Source organism: Balaenoptera ricei, chromosome 6 (genome assembly GCF_028023285.1).
Source record: "Balaenoptera ricei isolate mBalRic1 chromosome 6, mBalRic1.hap2, whole genome shotgun sequence".
NCBI lineage: Eukaryota > Metazoa > Chordata > Mammalia > Artiodactyla > Balaenopteridae > Balaenoptera > Balaenoptera ricei.
The window spans coordinates 80,209,809-80,230,444 of record NC_082644.1 but is presented as its reverse complement, the minus strand read 5'-3'; the positions used below and the strand labels follow the sequence as shown (position 1 = coordinate 80,230,444).

The 20,636-nt window shown below is 33.5% G+C and overlaps 1 protein-coding gene across 5 annotated transcripts in view; it reads right to left on the bottom strand.

The window, feature by feature from the left end:
* The window catches only part of VPS13A (vacuolar protein sorting 13 homolog A), a 258,210-nt gene that overhangs the window by 26,269 nt on the left and 211,305 nt on the right, over positions 1-20,636 (bottom strand). For all 5 annotated transcript variants that reach the window (XR_009503701.1, XM_059924955.1, XM_059924956.1 and 2 more), the window contains 14 exons: positions 17,498-17,730; positions 13,884-14,037; positions 13,222-13,368; positions 12,943-13,024; positions 12,284-12,353; positions 11,317-11,422; positions 8,891-9,004; positions 7,518-7,663; positions 6,231-6,312; positions 5,281-5,394; positions 3,760-3,835; positions 3,510-3,673; positions 3,151-3,196; positions 2,918-3,041 (listed from right to left, as the gene is read on the bottom strand). Coding sequence is in view for 4 of the 5 variants with exons in the window: in XM_059924955.1 (XP_059780938.1) it covers positions 2,918-3,041; positions 3,151-3,196; positions 3,510-3,673; positions 3,760-3,835; positions 5,281-5,394; positions 6,231-6,312; positions 7,518-7,663; positions 8,891-9,004; positions 11,317-11,422; positions 12,284-12,353; positions 12,943-13,024; positions 13,222-13,368; positions 13,884-14,037; positions 17,498-17,730 (1,658 nt within the window). In the remaining variant the exon portion in view is untranslated. The remainder of the gene's footprint in view (positions 1-2,917; positions 3,042-3,150; positions 3,197-3,509; positions 3,674-3,759; positions 3,836-5,280; positions 5,395-6,230; positions 6,313-7,517; positions 7,664-8,890; positions 9,005-11,316; positions 11,423-12,283; positions 12,354-12,942; positions 13,025-13,221; positions 13,369-13,883; positions 14,038-17,497; positions 17,731-20,636) is intronic.

Genomic DNA, 20,636 nt, shown 5'->3' with positions numbered 1-20,636 from the left:
TACACATATACATATATCCACTCTTTTTTAGATTCCTTTCCCATACAGGCCATTACAGAGTATTGAGTAGAGTTCCCTGTGCTATAAATTAGGTCCTTATTATTATCTATTTTATATATAATAGTGTATATACATTAATCCAAATTTCCCAATTTATCCCTCCCCCACGTTGCCCCTGGGCAACCATAAGTTTGATTTCTACATCTGTAACTCTATTTCTGTTTTGTAGCTAAGTTCATTTGTACCATTTTTTTAGATTCCACATATAAGCACTATCATATTTGTCTTTGTCTGACTTACTTCACTCAGTATGACAATCTCTAGGTCCACCCATGTTGCTGCAAATGGCATTATTTCTTCTATGGCTAAGTGATATTCCTTTGTATATATTACCACATCTTCTTTATCCATTCATCTGTTGATGGACATTTAGATTGCTTCCATGTCCTGGCTATTGTAAATAGTGCTACAATGAACACTGGGGTGCATGTATCTTTTCAAATTATGGTTTTCTCCAGATAAATGCCCAGGAGTGGGATTGCTAGATCATATGGTAGCTTTATTTTTAGTTTTTTTAAGGAACCTCCATACTGTTCTCCATAGTGGCTATACTAATTTACATTCCCACCAACAGTGTTGGAGGGTTCCCTTTTCTCCACACCCTCTCTGGCATTTACTGTTTGTAGACTTTTTAATGATGGCCATTCTGACCAGTGTGAGGTGATACCTCACTGTAGTTTTTTGATTTGTATTTCTCTAATAATTAGTGATGCTGAGAATCTTTTCATGTGTTTTTTAGCCATCTGTATGTCTTCTTTGGAGAAATGTCTATTTAGGTCTTCTGCCCATTTTTTGATTGCATTGTTTTTTTGATACTGAGCTGCATGAGCTGTTTGTATATTTTGAAAATTAATCCCTTGTCGGTTGCTTCATTTGCAAATATTTTCTCCCATTCTGAGGGTTGTCTTTTTGTTTATCGTTTCTTTTGCTGTGCAAAAGCTTTTAAGTTTAATTATTTCTGTTTATTTTTGTTTTTATTTTTATTTTTATTACTCTAGGAGGTGGATCGAAAAAGATCTTGCTGAGGTTTATGTCAAAGAGTGTTCTGCCTATGTTTTCCTCTTAGAGTTTTATAGTATCTGGCCTTACATTTAGGTCTTTAATCCATTTTGAGTTTACTTTTGTGTATGGTGTTAGGGAGTGTTCTAATTTCATTAGTTTACCTGTAGCTGTCCAGTTTTCCCAGCACCACTTATTGAAGAGACTGTCTTTTCTCCATTGTATATTCTTGCCTCCTTTGTCATAGACTGGGTGACCATAGGTGCATGGGTTTATCTCTGGACTTTCTATACTGTTGCATTGATCTATATTTCTGTTTTTGTGCCAGTACCATACCGTTTTGATTACCGTAGCTTTGTGGTATAGACTTAACTCAGGGAGCCTGATTGCTCCAGCTCCTTTTTTCTTTCTCAGGATTGCTTTGGCTACTTGTGGTCTTTTGTGTTCCCATACAAATTGTAAAATATTTTGTTCTAATTCTGTGAAAAGTGCCATTAGTGACTTTAGAGGGATTGCACTGAATCTGTAGATTGCCTTGGGTAGTATAGTCATTTTGACAATATTGATTCTTCCAGTCCAAGAACATGGTATATCTTTCCATCTGTTTGTGTCATCTTTGATTTCTTTCATCGGTGTCATGTAGTTTTCAGAGTACAGGTCGTTTGCCTCCTTAGGTAGGTTTATTCCTAGGTATTTTATTCTTTTTGATGCATTGGCAAATGGGATTGTTTCCTTGATTTCTCTTTCTGATCTTTCATTGTTAGTGTATAGGAATGCAAGAGATTTCTGTGTATTAACTTTGTATCCTGCAACTTTAACCAATTCACTGATGAGCTCTAGTAGTTTTCTGATAGCAGCTTTTGGATTTTCTATGTATAGTATCATGTCATCTGCAAACAGTGACAGTTTTACTTCTTCTTTTCCAATTTGATTTCCTTTTATTTCCTTTTCTTGTCTGATTGTCATGGTTAATTCCTTATGATTTATTGACTTTTGAGCTTCTCTGATGACTATGACTCAATAATTATATTTGTGAAACTAAAGTTACAGGTAGAAAAAACTGTACCCTTTTTTCCAAACTTAACTCTAAACTAAAACTGGAAACACCCCATTATGGGCATAGTATGAAATACTGACTTAAAAGGAGCAACTAATTTAATGACAATACTTATTCCAATAGAGCAGAAAGCCAGAGAAAGTACAAAAGAAAAAAGGTCAGGGAGATATCCACCCACCAATTTTCTAAGTTAGGTTTCTAAGTTAAATTCATTAGTATGAATTTAATCAATTGTTTTATGTGTTACAAACTTCTATAATAGAGGTAACAAAAACACAACTACTAAATTTTAGTCTTATGCTAAATTTAATTTGGAGGAAAAGAGAACATGTTTAAAATTATTTGCACGAGTGAAGAGAAATAGAGGGAAAGGATGTAATAGTTTCATAACAAAATAAGACCATAAAGGAAGGGGTGAACACAAGCTGAGTTTGAACCGGGAATCTAAAATGCCATTCTTTATTTCTCAAAAAAGGAGACAGAATATTATATTTGCTAATTTTATAACTGATGTATAGCATTACATTATTGTAATGTATTTCAATCAAGGTAAGTGAAAAGCTTAACTTGCCAAACCTTCCCTGCCAAGGCTGCTGGGAATGAATGACAAATAAAGTAGAACTCTACAAAGCTGAAATGCTGCAATACCAACAATTTAAGAAGTATCAAAAGCAATTAGGAAGATCATATGCAACTTGTCATTATTGCAGGGTCATAATTAAGTGCCTCAAGCCAAAGAGATTTATCTCATTTCTCTTGGTTTAAGCATTTTACTCATATTTTACATCAAAGAGAATTTACCTTTTTATTCCCTGAAATGTACTGCTAGCCATGTCTATGATGCCTCCAGTTGGCCTTGTCACTGCTCCAACTAAACCTTTCCCAACACCTTTAAAGAAACCAGCCGCTCCTTCTTTTTGAGCTCCTGGAAAGAAAAAAGACAGAGTTTTAGACAACTGGATTAGGAACAAAAATGGAATCAATTTATGAAAGCCTTAGTAATATATATCACCCAAAGGAATCACTATACTTGCCTTTGATCGGTTTTGTAACAATTCCTGTTATGCCACTTACAAAACCCTAGAGGAAAAGCACAATTGAAAATTTACAATACTTTGACACGATACCTTGAAGAACCAAGTCTGGCTTACAAAAGAAATGCAGAGATCTGCTTTCTAGATACCATAAGAATTAACATATTTCCTAAGTATTTTATTTAAACAGAATATTTCTGGAGGCTACTGACATATTTTTTATTATGTCACAACCCACTGCTCCACCAACATCCAAATAATATTTGAGTGAATGAAAGTTTTATGTCTATTTCCTTACTCACAGATCGTGGCTTTAAAAGACATTCCTAAAATGTTCACAACCATGGGAAATTTCTTACAGAAACTAATCCTTTTCCTCCACGAGTGATGCCTTCTCTAAGACCAGCTGGTTGCTTGTTCATGGCTTCTCTTCTCTTCTGTTGGTAGTCTTCATCCATAGTCATAGCTGCTACCCCTTTAGCCATAGCACTGGTGATTTTGGAGGCAGCACCAGCTAATCCACCTAGCAAAATTGTAATACCTTTAGTAAAACAAAACATATCATTACTTTCTAGCATAATCATTCTTGGTAGGCATTCTGTTTCTTACCAACAGCTCCACCAACTAGTGCTTTCAGTCCCAGTGCCATTCCTTCCACAAACTCTTCAGGACCCTGGATGGCTCCCTAAAGGGTCAAAAAAGAATAATAATAAAGTTATGCTTACTTTAAAAAAAAAATTAATTAATTAATTAATTAATCTTTGGCTGCGTTGGGTCTTCGTTTCTGTGCGAGGGCTTTCTCCAGTTGCGGCAAGCGGGGGCCACTCTTCATTGTGGTGCGTGGGCCTCTCACTATCGCGGCCTCTCTTGTTGCGGAGCACAGGCTCCAGATGCGCAGGCTCAGTAGTTGTGGCTCACGGGCCCAGTTGCTCTGTGGCACGTGGGATCTTCCCAGACCAGGGCTTGAACCCGTGTCCTCTGCACTGGCAGGCGGATTCTCAACCACTGCGCCACCAGGGAAGCCCTATGCTTACTTTTAAAGGTAAATTTTTTTTTTTTTGGTATATACAAGGAAAGTAATAGTGACAAAAAGAATAAAGATGTCCCAGAGAAAGTGACATCAGAAGAAAACTTCACATTAACATAATTCTCAGATATTTCATGACATTCAAAGTACAAAGGATAAAATGTTGGAAGTTGATCCAAACTTAGAAAGGAATATGACTATTCACCAAAGTGTACAAAAGATGCTTACTCGGATTATAAGTTATATGATGAGAAGGTAACCACAAACTACTCTATATACTTTTTAAAAAAAGAAATAAAAACACTTTAATTCTTAATATTTTTAATATTTTAGATTACAGTGTACAAAGTAAATACTAGTTTTACTTTATTTTTCATTATCTTCTATGTTTAAAAGTGAAAGTAGGAGAGTTTTGAATGTTTTGACAGAAATTTTTAAGGGACAGAGAACAATCAAAATTTTTGCCATTGATTATTAAGATTGTTTCACACAGTGTCAGTTTGCATGGTTATTTTTACTGTCCCACACCACTGTGCAAAGCAAGACTGTGTGTCCATGGGAATCTTCCTTCTACTATAGTACAAATTTTATCCACCTTTAATATTCCAACAGAACACTTAAAATTTGGTATTTCTTAGTAAAGTCTTAAGTTTAAATTCTGAAGGAAAAGGTAAATATTTCTCCCAAGACTTCTCAAAAACCTCTTACCATTGTTTGCTTCAAAATAATGTCCTTTTGTTGTGTTTCCAAAAATCCATTCACAACTACAACTCAAGTTAACAACTGGGGTGATTATTATTATTATCATTTTTAATTGAAGTATAGTGGATTTACAATGTTTAGTTACCAGTGTATATAGCAAAGTGATTCAGTTATACATACATATACACAAGTGTGTGTATATGTATGTATATATATACTTTTCATATTCTGTTCCATTATGGTTTATTACAGGATATTGAATATAGTTCCCTGTGCTATACAGTAGGGACCTTGTTGTTTATCTATTTTATATATGGTAATTTGTGTCTGCTAATGGGATGCACTATTTAGTCAAAAGTATTAGTGTGATATATTGCACAACACAAGATTAACTATTTTACCTGGTAAGGCTCATAAAAAAATGCTTCTACACCTTCAGAAAATTCTCTAATCAAGCCAAAGGGATTTCCCAAAACATCAAGTCCAAGTATGAGTACATACATCTGCTTAATGGCCTAAAAATGAAATATAAACATTAGTCAAATCAGATTATCAGACTTAATATTTTTTTCCTTATATTCAGTACACACATCCAGTTTTTTTTCAGGCTAACACCCTCACCACTAATTTCAACCTAAACCATATCACCTTATTCATCAGTAGTCTTAGTTTTAAAAAGCAATTTGGTGTTAGAGTATGAGAAATAATATGACCTATTTACATAAAGTTTTAGAATATTCAAAATACTTTTACAACTATGTGTGACAGTTATTATTATTGCCACCATTTTACAGACTAGAGAAACATACAGGTCAAATGATGCCCAGAGCTATGGTGGGTAAACAGCAAAACTGGGATCCAAACCCAGACCTCTTAAGTCACGCTCAGTGATCTGTCCACCATACAACAGCTATCTCAATGCTCTATAAACTATACCACAAAATACAGGAGTCTTCAGAGGTGGACAAAAATCCACTAAAATAATATATCTACCTAACTAAACAACTTAATTACACTAAAAATACCCTGTGTTTATCAGTTACTTACTGATAGTTTCCCTTGACCTATTTTTTTAAGTAAGTGAGGTGAATTACTTAGCTAATTATTATTTAAAGATTTACATCTAGTCCACACTGATCCAGGAAAGATTTCTGTCAAAGGCTACAAGTAGAAAGGCAAAAAACTGAAATGGTGGTTGGGCTCAACTCCTTTCTACAATCCTGAGGGAAAAAACCATGTTTGAAAATTTTGAAACGGCTATTCCCTTCCTGGCCAAATCATTATACCTCTATAGACATATGGCTTCACCATTTTATCACTCTGTCCCTCTGTAAAATAATCTCAGACAAACCTGTTTTGAATAGTGTCTTATTACTTCAGACTGTAGTTCAGATGTTGTATGGAACTGATAGTTGAGTTCAAAAAATGCAAGCCTGAAAAAAAAAAAACACAAAAAAATGTATAAATATATAGAGAAAAGGAGATTATGTTTTTAATATTAATGAATGGTTTTATTTTCTTTAGAATTCTTCTCCAAAAAAATTCCTTTTAGTACATTTTCCCATACCAGTCAGAAAATCCACTCCTATATACATCTCTGCATATTCTGGTCAAAGAACTCTCTTAAGAATCTGATAAAAGCTATGGATCTTATCTTCAGAAAAGCCATCAATATACACATATTTTCACATAATTCAGGCAATTTAGAGACCCCTTGGGTCTGACGCCTGGACATGAACTATATTTCTCAATTCTGTCCTATCATGGCCCACACAGGAAATGCCTGACGCACTGAGATAAATGGAAGAGGCTGCTCAAGAATGGCCAGGGTTCAGCTGCTGCAGGTCCTGCCTGATCAGCTGACAGCTGAAGAATCACCATCAGGTTATTTATAACCTATTCACAGCATACACCTGGATCCACTAATTGGGAAGTTCTATGCTACGGATAGGACAGCAGCAAGATTAGAAATCTCATCCTATTTCTGATGTCTTCAAACTTGTGTTTTTTAATTTGACTGTTTCCTAACTTTTATCTAGATTTACAGTTATGTCTTATTAGACTCACTGATTCTTACTACTGTTCTTAATAATAGCTCTAGGTGCTATCTGCAAAGGTCATGCTCATCTAAAGTCTCCACTCAGACTCTCTCAGTCTCTTTGGTCAGATAGTCTAATAGCTTACATTATGACTCACATTAAATTTTTGACTGTAACATTTAAACTGATCCCTTCATTTCTGCTATCATGGCATTCATTTTCTTCTAGTCACATATGCTTTGAAGAGTCTTGATCCCACAGGCCTTAAAGCAACATCTTTTAAGCACCATACATCACACCTTTGGGTATACACAGTTTCTTAGGAATCCTTCCCTAGGCCAAAAAGGCCTTATATAACACACAAACTTGCATGACCTCTGTCTCTCTTTCTTAAGGAAATTATTTAATAATTATTCTGTTATTTAACAGTTAAGGGTTACCAGGCAATATGTTACTTAAATTATATTCCATTTAACAGCAAAAAACCATATTCAACCTATGATCTGCAATGTCCTTTACATACTTTTTCACTTATAAAATTTTAATGTAAATATAAAATGGACTTTTCATCAATTTATACATTTGAATATTAAACATACTTAAAAACTACATCTTGTACATCTGTAAGAGTGGCACCAATACTCTTCAGCAAAAGATTTAAAGAATGAACTGCCATCAGTCCTTCAGGTTGTTCTGAATCTTTAGCTTCTTTGCCACCTGAACTCAGTGAAACACTTAAATGCAACTAAAGAGATAAAGAGAGAAATATTTAAAGCACTTTCTTCATAATGACAGTTTTAACTCTTAAAATTCAATATCATCTTAAATTCACTATACCATAAATAAGATTTCAAAGTTACCTAGATTATATCAAAATTAATAACTGGAATGTTAAAAGAATTTAAAATCTAAACAGCCCTGTAAAAAATTTAAATTCAACCATGTAATGTATGATATTTAGTTCAATCCAATTCTTTTGTAAATCTAGGAAAATATTAATCTTCATATATTTTTTAATAACATTAACAATCTAGAAGTTGAAACTGTTGAAAATTAACTCAAATATCTCCAAAAGTGAACGTTTCAACTATTAGAATTAAGTTAGCATGGTAAAGCTAGTTAAAAAGCACTTTTGTATTATATGTATTATATATAGTATAAGTAGTTATACAGGAATTTTCTTCAAGTATTATGTAAGTTAACTCATAGAAATTTTATGTGGGCTTCCCTGGTGGCGCAGTGGTTGAGAATCCGCCTGCCAATGCAGGGGACACGGGTTCAAGCCCTGGTCTGGGAAGATCCCACATGCCGCGGAGCAGCTGGGCCCGTGAGCCACAATTACTGAGCCTGCGCGTCTGGAGCCTGTGCTCCGCAATAAGAGAAGCCGCGATAGTGAGAGGCCCGCGCACCGCGATGAAGAGTGGCCCCCGCTTGCCACAAATAGAGAAAGCCCTCGCACAGAAACGAAGACCCAACACAGCCATAAATAAATAAATAAATAAATAAAGGAAGAAACAACCCCTCTCTAAAAAAAAAAAAAAAAAGAAATTTTATGTTAAGAACTTACTTTTAGTTCCATTCAATCTTCAATTTTTAAATCAAGGTTACTTTATAAATTAATTTCAAACTTATACTAATATCATACACAAAAGTTTGAAAATTGTCACTCAACACCTTAATGGATAGCAAGTTAACATAATGTTACGTCTAGATGTAAACATATAAACACATACTGTAGGTGGCTCCACTATTATTTCCACATGATAAAAAATTATTATAAGAATAAATAATAAATAAAAATTTTAAAGTTATCATTCCTTTGTTATTTACTTATATTTGTAATTGTGAAGTTATAGAATTTATATACTATTAAAGAACCTAATTTAAATGCTGTATTTCCCCAAAGAGATCATATCAATCTGCTATTACCTAGATTATCAAGGATAATAAAAATGACTTATTTTTCCCCTACCTTGATAGGAGATATATGAAAGTATTCATAGAGACTGAATTGTGATGAATCTACTAATGAAACTATTTTATATTCTTCTTGGAAAGCTTCTATGTCTTTATGAAAAAGTTCAACCTATAAAGGAACATAAAATATTAAAAATTTAAGGGATATTTCTGTATAAGTATTAAGCTAATAGCTCACACGCTGCAGAATACTCCCCCATAATATCCAGATTCAACATTGCTCATGATTGGGAACTTACTGCTTTAGAAGGGAAACTAACATCTCTACTGTTAGGAAAGTTCGGTCACTCACAAGCTGATAAGCATATCTTATATGTTTCCATCCAGTGCATTAAAAGACACTAAGGTTTTCTTCACATGACCATAGATTTTATTCCAAAAGGCCACTAATCCATCAACACTTTCTTAGGAATAATACAATCATAATGTACTTGTAGCTTTTTGATAAATGCATTACTGACATCTACAGAGGTCACTAATATAATCAAAAAAGGGAAGGCACTGAAAGTAATTTTTCATGAAGTGATTAGTGCTTTCATTCTTGATAATCAACACTACTTCTTTTCCAAATGCTCACAAATCTAGTACTTCTGTGTGTTGAGAAATGGCCCAACATTCACATTTTAACTGATTAACAAAAACTTCAAAATGATAACCTTATTAAAAGTATATCCAGAAATTCACTTCTGGGATAACAGTGTAAGGAGCTCTTTAGCTCTCCAGTGAAACTGGTAAAATTTATTTTAAAAAAACAAACTTTTCAGGCCTCTATGAATGGTCCTAAGGGTATAACCAAATAAAACATCTATTCAAGAAAATCTATAAAAATTTGGTAGGAAAAGTGAGTCTGTGGTATTTGAAAAAGGACCATTCTCTCAGTTCCCCCTCCCAACTCAGTAAGCCAGAACTCCAATCTAGACTGGTGGACCCAAGAACTCAGAGTTCCCTCTCTGCCCCACCTCCAACTGGAAGACTTTCTTCTTGGGAGGAACAGAGGTCAGCACTTCTCATCCTGCTCCCAGCTACTAGCTGCTGAGGCTAAACTACATGGGAAGAAGGAGCTTCCCTCTTCTGCCCAGCCTCCACTCAGAGAACAAAGGCTCTACTTGGGTGTGACACCACTGAGAATAATGAGGTCTTGGCCCACCTCCAGAGCTCCAAAGCTCTGGTCCAGAGATATTGCCTGGGCGGGGGTGGGGGGGTGGGAGTAGACTTTAAAACGGATAGCTCCTAATCTCTTCCCAAAGAAACTGACTTCATTTACAACAACATGTAAAGTTCAGGCCTAAGAGTGCTCTAGGAAACAGGGAATGTTGTGGTGAAAGGCAACTGGGAGGAAAATCCTTGATTCAGTGAAGATACAGGCTAAACTGTAGGCCTGTTAGTTTTTGTGAAAGAACTGGGGAAAGAGATGGGGTTGGAACAAATATCAAACACTTATCTTCAGATCACTTCCTTCAAAGGAGGCCAAATTTGACTGGATTAGTCTGTAGAGCAATTTATGCCCTAAGGCATTACTGAAAAAAACCAGAGCAATCATCCAGCAATTAGCGGCTGTGATCATGGAAAGAAATGCAGAGAGCCCTGTAAAAACCACTTTTATTCCAGGGTAACTGTAGGTGTCCCAAATCTTCACCTCCCTGAGGAGTGACATCAAAGGCTGAACAATGCAGGGAAAGGTAAGGGTAGGGGTGGGGTAGACTTCAATAAAATAATCCAGCCAGTCACTGAACTAATAAATAAACCAATAACAATAATAAGCCTTGGAGAAAGGGGGACAAGTATCCAGCACTGTTTCAGTATACAGTTGACCTTCTGTATCCACAAGGTTCCACATCAGTGGATTCAACCAACTGTATATTGAAAATTAAAAAAAAAAAAAAAAAAAAAAAATCCATTAAGTTCCAAAAAGCAAAACTTCCATTTGCCACACCCTGGCAACTATTAACATAGCATTTACATTGTACTAGGTATTATAAGTAATCTAAAGATGGTTTAAAGTACATGGAATATGTGTGTAGGTATATGCAAGAACATCTTACCTTTTATTTGCCTTATCCCTTTTCTCATCAAATATCCTGGTCATATCCAAATTTCTAAATTATTAATCAACACAAAAGTAACCCAGGAAAATAAAATAGGAAAAAAGTGATGTAAACATGACTGATTATCCTCTTCCCCCTACTACTGGCCTAAAACCTTTCCTCCTATTTGCTAAGTCATCTTAAAAAGGTTATTTGTCTTGCTTCCAACTTCTATAATCTGAAAATGTGTTATCTGCCAATGTAGAACCATGGCAGCATAATAAAAAAATTTTAATTTTTAAAACCATTTTAATACATTTAAGAATGTATAATGTTACCATTTTTTTAAGTCCTCCTCTTTCCCTAATTCTTCCCATCATATTATTATAAGTCTTACCTCTGTTTTTTCAGTTACTTCAGCTGCTGTCATAAGTTCTGATATAGCATAGACAAACCCAAGATCCAACCTGAGATCCATTTCTTGGATCAACACTTTGAAATACCTATAATACAAGGTAAAAAACATTTTAAAATCATCGATTAACTGCATTAACAAAATTATATAGGAAAAAATATTAGATAAATATTAAAACATCGAAACTTAGAACTTTTTAGGTGAATGAATTAAAAAATGTCACGGCAACACTATTCATAATGGCAACAAACTCATAATATGAAAATGCCTACAAAAAGGAAATCGGTAAGTAAACCGTGGTATATAGTCACACAAGAGAATATTACATACTAGTTATAATAAATAAACTCTAGCTACATACAACAAAATAAATTCTAGTAAAAATCTGAATGAAAAAAGCAAGTCCCAGGATATATTTACAGTTAAAAAAATTTTTTTTAATTAGGAAAAATTTTGGCAAAGTAAGAAGCATAATGTTTAGGTACACATAAACAATAAAACAGTATTTTAAAAAGGGAATAAAAATAGTATTTATCTTGGTGATAGGGTGGAGGAAACAAGAAATACGGTAGTGATACATAGATGGATGTTTCTGTCAGTGTTCTATTTTTTGAACTGGGTGGTGACTGAATTGAAAATATTATTTTCTTGTTTCTAAAACAATATGCAGTAATTATAGACAACTTAATAGAGAAAACAAATAAAAAAGAAAATAACAAAATATACACAATTCAGAAATGACTACTGTTAATACCTAGGTATAATTCATTTGGAGCCTTCTGACTCTCCAAGATTATGAAATAATTGATTTTTCCTATGACCTTTATAATTTAATATTTTACACTTAAATCTTTGACTCATCTGAAATTTATTTATTTAAGAGTACAATTAACTCATATTTAAATTAAAACATTAAATGCACACACAATAAATGTATTAAGACACTTACTTAATACGTGATATCTGCGAATGTCCTGCAGATCTCATGACAATACTGACATCTGTAAAGGGCTTTGGTGCTGTAGAGATTAATAAATATGATTAATGATGCTTTAAACAAAAGATAAGCATTTTCTTGCAATTTAATACACATCACAGTGGACAACTAAATTATTTGCTAAATCATGAGTATCAATTAAAATTACTGATATTTGTAAGATCTATCACAACCTTAATTTCAGACTCCAGGATTGTTCTTTTTAATTATCTGTATTCACTCTAAGGTTAACTGATCCTTTAAATTAGTGATTTTAAACCAGAAGTATGCATTAGAATCATTAGGAAGTCTTTGTGAAAACAGACTCAGAGTCTTATCTTTTTATTCAAAGGTTCTAGTGGCTTTTAAATTAGGGGTTTACAAATTAGTAATCTTTTTTAAAAATTAATATCTCTAAACATTATATATATATTTCTAAATAATCTTTTCTTCAGTATTCACTCAGTTTTATTGAAGTTAGTTGAGTACTTCCTGGTCTTTTTTCAAGCTGTTTAATTTTCCAATCCTATAGACACTAAACTTGAGAATGGTTTCACTTCATATTTTTATAGTAAAAGAAACCAAATAGCTAATACAACCATTTTTATGGCAATGTAAAAATACAAACAAACCTGAATCCATGGTGACCGACTTAGGAGGTTTAATGGGGTAAAACACAAATGGAAATATAGCACCATGTATCTGGTTTTGGATCTAAGAAAACAAACAACAGGTCAGTATATTAATATGTTAATTATAGAACCTGACTAGAATAACAAAATTTAAGAAGTAGAAGGAATCAAAAACTCTAGTCCAACAATGAAACTTAAGTACTAGACAAAACAGACGATGCAAACACATTTACTGCCATATTCCTTTAGAATATAATTTGACTATCTTTTCAAACTCACCTGTATTCTGTAAATTTGAATTCTAAATGATGATTGATGTGCAGATGTGCTATATTCTACTTTTAATGCTGGAAGGTAATTTCTTCTTATAGCTATTACATGTGGCTGCAGAATTTTCATGTTAGTACCACTAGGTGTGAAGCGAACCTGAAAAATATGCCCACACACACACACACACACAAACATGGAATTTCTCTTTATTTATTAATTGATTAAAATTAGAAATCTGTATCAAAAAACTTTAAAGATAATGTTAAATAGTAGGCTAAATATTTGATGAGATTTTGACTGAGATCTTTATACCCCATATCCATACAATTCACAAAAATATTCATATAATCCTTATAACTTGGTTTTATCACTTTTTATATAACTTTACCAAAATTTCTCAAAAAAATAAAGTGATAACAGTTTAACAGCTTTAAAAATAAAACTAAACAACTTATTGCCTTCTTGTTAACCAAGGAGTAGATCATTAGCAGCTTAAGAAAGTCTGAATCTTGATACAGAGAACTATCCCTTTAAAATATTCTATATAAAGTATGTATAATAGGATTCATTGTTTTGTAAACAAACTAGTCTCTCCTGAAAAACTAACTTGTGATTCATCTAATTACAACAGATAAAAATTAAAACTTCATATCAGTACTTAAAAATATTACCGGAATGTTAGTGTCCAACTCAATAACCTTATCTTCTGATGGTGAAGATTCAGTATATTCCTTAAATTCTTTCTCTAACTTCTCAGTGTGCTTTACACTCATTGGCTTCCATCTTGCCTTCTTCTTGGGCTTTGTCTCCCAAACCACATCAGAACTTATATATGAAAGCAAAAATCATGGTACTAATTTATAAACATTTTCATTTTAACTGGTTTATTACATGAATTACCATTACTGAAAAACCTTCAGTAAATTTTTGCAATATCCCTAGTTGTAAGCAAGCATATTACAAGTTTAAAAACATGAATTCATTCAACCAATACTTATTAAACTCCTATTTAGGCACTACTCTAGGTGGCAGGGAGATTATCAGTGAACATTTCTGCCATATTGGAGCTTTCTTTTACCTGAGGAGTGATAGACAATAAATAGTAAATTAGCATATTTTAATACATTAGGAGGTGAAAATGCTTTTGAAAGAAGAAAAAGTAGACAGGGTAAGTTGGATGTGGAGTACTGGGATATGCAAAGTGGCAGGGGTTGCAGCATCAGAATAGAGTGGCCACCAGAGGTGTCATTAAGAAGGCGAGATTTCAACAGTCTTAAAGAAGATGAGGGAGTTATCCAGCACAGAAGAGAAGAACAGCATTTCAGGTAGAGAGACAGGCTAGAGCAAAGACTCCAAGCAGAGCATGCCTGTAGTCCAGGTAGAAGAGCAAGGAGGCTGGCATGCCTGGAACACATTAAGAGTAGAAGATGAAGTAAGACAGATAACGAGAGGCAAAATAACGTAAAGCCTTGGGGATACTGTAAAGACTTTGAGTTTTATTCTGAGATGAGGACCCACTGAAAGATTATGTGAAGATAATCAGCCACATAGTCTGACTTAAGGTTTAAGAATGTACTGTGTGTTGGAATGGGAAGAAAGAAAAAAAAGGGATGAAGACTAGAACAGGAAAACTTGTTAGGAATGTAATGCAGTAAGCCAGGAGAAAAATGGTGATGGCTCTGCCTCGGTGGTCTAAGAGTGAGGCAGTACAAAGTGGTCAGATTCTACGTGTGTTTTGAAGCTAGATCCAAAACACTACTTTTAGATGGATTAGAATGTGGGGTGTAAGATAAAGAAAGGAATCAAAGATGATTCCAAAGTTTTTGGCCTGAGCAGCTGGAAGAATGTAGTTGTCATTAACTCCAGTGGGAAAGCAGGTTTTGGTAGAAGGAGATCAGGAGTTTGGTTTTACATACTACAAAGCTTAAGAAGTCTCTTAGATACCTGAGTAAAGATTTTATGTAAGTTGTTGGATAGATAAGTCTGGAGTTCAGGAAAAAAATCTGGCTGAAGATATATTTCTAGAAGTTTTTGGCATATATATGGTATTTGAAATCAAAACTGAAACAGAGAAGAGGACTAAGGTCTGAGAGCCTCAAGGTACTCAATATTAAGCAGTTGAGAAAAAGACAAGCAACCAATAAGTGAGAATAAGAAATGTTGGAACAGAAAGAGAAACCAAGGTGGTGAGATATCCTGGATGTAACATCAAGGACACTGTTATCAAGGAGGGATTTGTGTTAAATGTTATAAATGTAATCAATACAAAGACCGGTAATTGTACACTGGACCTGGCAATACTTAGGTCTCTGGTGATCTTACCGAGACCAGTGTCATGGTATACTGAAAGCAAAAACCTGTTCGGAATGGTTAAAGAAAAAATGGGTAAAAAAAGAATTGGAGATAGTGAATATATCTTCTGTAATAGATAACACTTCTAAGGAGTTTGGCTATAAAGTAAAGCAAAGAAATGGGCAGTAGGTAGCAGGAAAAGTAGGTTCAAGAGAATTTTTTTTAGTTGTAAGAAATTACACTGGTTGTAACAATTCAATAGGGAGCCAAAAATTATTGAGGTAGGAGAAAAAAAGAAGAGAATTGCTGGATCAATGTCTCAAGAGGCAAGAGTGAATGAAATATAGTGCAAAAGTAGAAACATATGTTTAAATAGGAGCACATACAATGTATCTATGATAACTAGGAAATGTGTCACTGTAATGTATAGGTAAAAAATATTGGTGCAAAGGAAGCTGAGATATTGGCAGTGGGTCTTTGGACGTTCCCTTTTGATTGTGTCAATTTACTCGGTGAAGTAAGATGCAAGGCAGTGAGCTGAGAGAGAATGGGGGTTTAAAAAGGGATAAAGTGTGAAACAGTAATCTAGGAGAGAGTGTGAATGGAACAAATCTAATTTACTAAAAAATTGCTATAAGACTTAAATGCAGAATTTAAAAATCTAACCACATTCTAAAATTACTTCACTTGTTTTGCTTACTTAAGTATGTAAGTTATTTAATTTTATTTATTCTATTTATTTCTTCTGAAATTTATGTTCACTTAATAAACAGAAAAGTAGAAACCATGTATTAATCCCCTTTGCATTCACATCATTTAGCATAGGAGATAGCTCACATCAGGTTTCACAGGCTTAAAATCTGTTATCTATTTGACATTTTTATTTAAGTAATAAACATACTTTTTTGAGAACAATAAAAATTTCTAAGAAAATAGTTTTAATATGCCTTTTTATTTATTTATTCATTTGGCCACGCCGAGTGGCATGCAGGATCTTAGTTCCCCAACCAGGGATCGAACCCGTGCCCCCTGCAGAGGAAGTAGAGAGTCCTAACCACTGGACTGCTAGGGAATTCCCTTCAATATGACTTTTTAAATGGCATGGATACCATTCAAGGAGAAGACAGGGGCATTTCTAGATGAATTTACATAGAAAAACAAAGTCAAATCTGTATCATATACCTTTAATTTATATATTTATTTGAGAGTTTAACTCAAGTAAAGGATTAAAACTACATTATCCTTGTTATACAGACTGCAATACAGAAACGCTCTCAAATTTGGCAGTAATATACATAAATTAATTTTAAGTGTTTATAAACAGGAATATTAAGTGCAAAAGGGAAAGAAAAGAGTTTTACTGGTGATGACTTATGTGGGAAATGGTAAATACAGTATTATCTTATTAGATCTTAAAGTGCCAAGGTCAAAGTAGAAAGTGATTAGAAAGTGAAATGTACAGTGTGGGGAATATAATCAATAATAATATAATATCTTTGTATGGTGACACATGGTAACTAGACTTAATTGTGATCACTGTAATGAACAGAAATACTGAATCACTATGTTATGTACCAGGAACTAACATAGTGTTGCAAATCAAATGTACTTCAAAAACAAACAAACAAACTCATAGAAAAAGGTTAGATTTGTGGTGTACCCTGCACTGTGGTAGGCGGTACTGAACAGTTAAACATTTCCTTATGACATATTAAAGAAAGAAAATATACCTTTGAGAAGTTGAATAAATCTAATTTTTAGAGAGCTGGGAAAATCAACAACATGATGAAATAAATTTGATTTTTGGTATGTCTTTATCTCAAAAGGCAAAAAAAAAGCATCAAAGCACTTTTAAATTAGCATTACCTTAGATTAGTATCAATGAATAGTCAAAACAGAAAATTTAAACTAACTCATTTTAGATTTTACAATCACCACTCTTAATGATTAAGAACTGATCACTTAAATGTATCCAAATTTTAACGCATCTAACCTTGTAATGCCAATATAGGCTACTTCTTGCTTTGTATAATTGTTGACAAGAGAAATTCCAACATCTTGTAATGCCAACACAATTTCTTGCTCTGCTAACTCTGCTTTCTCACTTTCGTATGTCACTTTAAATACCCTTGGATCTTCAGTGAATAAAATAATGCGTTGTAAGCCTTCAAAGAATGAAACTAAATAAATGGTCTTTTCCCCCAGATTTATAGGTGCCATCATATCCTGAAACAAAATCATCAAAAAAAAAAAAAAAAATTAGAGTTTGGTCACAACCAACACGAAATCTAGATTCCACATTTGAAAAATGAGAATAGTAATGGCACCTCGTTCCCAGGGTTCAACAAAATAAATTAATAATTGTATAACATTTGGAAGTTTACATAATTAAAATCAGTTGATGACAGGTTCTGCCATAATCATTATGAAGTCAGGAAGACAGGCCAACTGTTCTTTTAATACCATAGTAAAATCTAATTAAATAGTCTTCCTTTTTAGGCTAATCAATAACACAAAATTTTATTTTCTCTGATTTATTATAAGACTAATCAATGTGTTATGCATTAAAAGTTGTTCAGTCAGAAATTCGTATTTCCTTGCAGGGTTGAACTAAATAAATAAGATAAAGAATATCTGACACCTCAGTTGCATGCTCTACAAAGCACAAATATTTACTACAGGGTTAATTCTGCAGGAAGCCTTTATATATAAGCATTGTGCTGATATCAGGGTCTTCAGTTTCAATAATTAACTTCTAATAATTAACTGTCAGCAATGAATTTCTAGTTAAGTGAACACTGATTAACAGGAAATTATAATATATAGTACACATTCATGTTATAATCCACTAAAATTAAAAATGAGTTGTTACCACAGTCATGTTACTTATAACACTTTCTAAAATAAAATACATAGTACTAAAACTACATTAAGATATAAATAAACTAATTTCCAAATAATTCTGAAGTTTTTCTAATATGTTACACTGGATTACAGATTTACCTTTATAAACCTGATCTATCATTTTGATATAAATATTATGCTATAAATATGCAAAAGTACTAATCAACAGGTCAAATATTTGATTATTTTTATTTTTTATATTAAAATGAAGTCTTTTTTCCTGAATAAATCTAATAATCATGAATTTAAAAAATAAAGTTAGGCCAATTATGGGCAGCCCTCTCAAATACATTCAAAGAACACTGGACTCCACAAGAGCAACATTGAAAAGACAATGGAAAAATACCATCAATATGCTAAGAGAAAACAATTCAGAACCCAGAATTCCTTACTCAGCAAAAATATCCTTCAGTGAAGAAAAGTATAGGAAATAAAGATGCCTAAAGACAAATGAAAACTACTAAATATCATCATCAACAGAGACTCACTCAAGGAAATTCTATAGGAGGAATTAAACACTGGCAAAAGGAAAGTGATCCAAGATGAGTGTCTGAAGTAAGAAAGGAATGTTATGCAAATAAAATAGTACTTATGTGGGAGAAAACATTTTACAAAATTCAATATCCAGGCATAATAAAAATTTTTGGCAAACAAAGACTAGATGAGAAGTTCTTTAACCTCTTATCAAACCCCCCAAACACACACACCATACTTTGGCAAAGATCCCACTAAAGGTAAATGTTGAAGTTATATAACTTGAGACCAGAAATAAGGCAAAGACATGTGTTAATATCAGTTTTATTAAACAGTTTATAGAGATGCTAGCCAGTCCAGTAAGGCAAAAAGAAATTAAAGATGAAAGGATTGAAAAGGAGAAAACAAAACTCTCATTATTTCTAAGTGTCATGATTGTCCATATGGAAAAATAAAAAACAAATAATATTAATAAGAGAATTCCGTGAATTTTCTGGATAAAAAACATCAATACACAAAATGCCATTACACTCCCCTATACTAACAAGCTTAATTTTAAAACGATACCATGGGTTTCTGCTCTGGCAATTGACGACTAGGTGGTCTTGGACCAACACTCTTCCTAACAGCAAAAGCTGGACAAAATCTAAAAAGGAAAAATATGTGTTTGAAAACACAGAAAAGGTACCAAGGTAGTGAGAATTAATGGGGCCAAGATCTGAGAGAGAAAGAAAGCCAATAAAAGTGAACTTTGTATTCAGAGTTCACAACTGCCAGTTCTAAAAGTAGAAGCAAACACTGAGAGCTTAAGAAAGACATTAAAATTGGGAGTCTCATGTTTGGAAGGACCAAAACTGGAGTGCAGGGCATACCAAAAAGAATGGTCAACAGCTTAGGCTTTTAGTTGAGTCCCCAAAGGGCGAGACTTTAGGTGCCAGGGTAAACTGGAAATACACAAGTCCTCACAAGGACTGAAGACCAGGTTCAAATAATTTCAATTCCCATTAAGGTACTCTCCCCCTAGACTAGCTACCTTACAAAGGCAAAATCACATGTTCTTAAGAGAAAGGGAACATCATACGGAGCCTCGAATTACCTTTAAAATTTTTCATATACTATGTCCAGCACACAGGCAAAAATAAACATGCATAAAGTATGGATTTGAGTGAAAACCAAGAAAAAAAAGAAAATTTAAAAATATCCATATGAAATCTAGATACTGGAATTGTCAGATAGGCTTTAAAGTAGTTATGATCAAAACATTCAAGAAATTATGTAACAAGATAGAGAATTTTGGAACAAAAACTTCTACAATAGAAATCTTAGAACTGATCATTTCAATAATTAAAATTAAGAACTCCATGGATGATTTTAAGAGCAGATTAGACACAGTGAGAGAAGTATAGTGAATAGGTCAGAAGAAAATATCCATACTGAAGGTAGGAGAGAAAAAGATGACACAATATAGAACAACACATAAAAGTCATAAGAGACACGGTGAAAAGTCTAACATTTACGTAATGGTGAATTCCAAAGATAAACAGAAAAAAAGAGGTGCCAACCCTGAAATTTGATATCCAGCAGAAATACTCCACTAAAAACAGGGCAAAATAAAGACATGTCCAGAATGAAACTGATAGAAAACTAATCAGCTGTAGCCTCTGATAAATGGAATACTGGCTGCCATATCAGTAAACAAAGGATATTACAGTCATCAGCGATTGCAGCCACAGCCTATGGTGAGCTGGTGAGCC